Source organism: Buceros rhinoceros, unplaced genomic scaffold (assembly GCF_000710305.1).
Source record: "Buceros rhinoceros silvestris isolate BGI_N320 unplaced genomic scaffold, ASM71030v1 scaffold26177, whole genome shotgun sequence".
In the NCBI taxonomy this organism is placed as follows: Eukaryota; Metazoa; Chordata; class Aves; order Bucerotiformes; family Bucerotidae; genus Buceros; species Buceros rhinoceros.
In genome coordinates, this window is record NW_010421930.1 from 1 (window position 1) to 874 (window position 874).

The 874-nt window shown below is 63.5% G+C and overlaps 1 protein-coding gene across 1 annotated transcript in view; it reads left to right on the plus strand.

Moving 5' to 3' along the window:
* Positions 1 to 5: 5 nt before the first annotated feature.
* LOC104496721 (beta-galactosidase-1-like protein) overlaps positions 6 to 874 on the plus strand; it is a gene marked incomplete at its 5' end in the record, with an annotated part of 4237 nt that continues 3368 nt past the window's right edge. Inside the window, 3 exons of the mRNA XM_010139880.1 lie at positions 6 to 77; positions 439 to 619; positions 700 to 769. Coding sequence (XP_010138182.1) covers positions 6 to 77; positions 439 to 619; positions 700 to 769 — 323 coding nt within the window. The remainder of the gene's footprint in view (positions 78 to 438; positions 620 to 699; positions 770 to 874) is intronic.

Sequence of the window (874 nt, forward strand, 5' to 3'; positions counted from 1 at the left end):
ACTCCTGGCTCCATGTCCTGCTACCCAAGATCAAGCCACGGCTGTACCAGCATGGGGGGAACATCATCAGCGTTCAGGTAGGCTGCTGTGGAACCCCGTCCCCTGCTCTGGGTCATCTTTGGATGTGTCCCAAAAAGCCACCTGTACCCTCTACACCATGACCTCATCTGGCACCACGCCTAGGTAAACATCTCCTGACCTCTGCACCTGGGTTTAAATCCAAGGGCTGGCCTACCCAGCACCACCCCGGTTGTGGTTTGAGGGACACTGGCAGAGCTGGGGGTCATGGTGGGGCTGGAAGGTAATTCTCAGGACCTACCTGGGGGCTGTCACCACATCTGATGATGTCGGGAGGGAAGGGGGGAGCTGGCTGCTTGTCCCAGTGGGCTGCAGCCCTTCCATGTGCGCGCTGGGTGCCAGCCCCTGCCCTGATGGCAGGTGGAGAACGAATATGGGAGCTACTACGCCTGTGACTATGGGTACCTGCGGCACCTGCTGGGCTCCTTTCGGGCACTGCTGGGGAGCGAGGTGCTGCTCTTCACCACTGACAGCACACAGGTGGAGGAGCTGCGCTGCGGCACACTGCAGGGCCTCTATGCCACCATCGACTTTGGGCCAGGTACCCCCATGGGGGAGGAGGAGAGGGGATGGGGGTCCCTGCTCCATCCTGCGCCAACCTCCCTCCCTCCACCTCTGCAGACTCCAATGTGACGGAGGCGTTTGGTGCCCAGCGCTGGGTCGAGCCGAAGGGGCCCCTGGTGAGCTTGGCGTGGGCGCCATGGGGGGAATGCCCTGCGGTGGCTTTGGGGAGGCAGGGGGGCTTGGTGAGCGAGGCAAAGGGGGGTGCTGGGGGCGGGCTGCAGCCGCGTGGGTG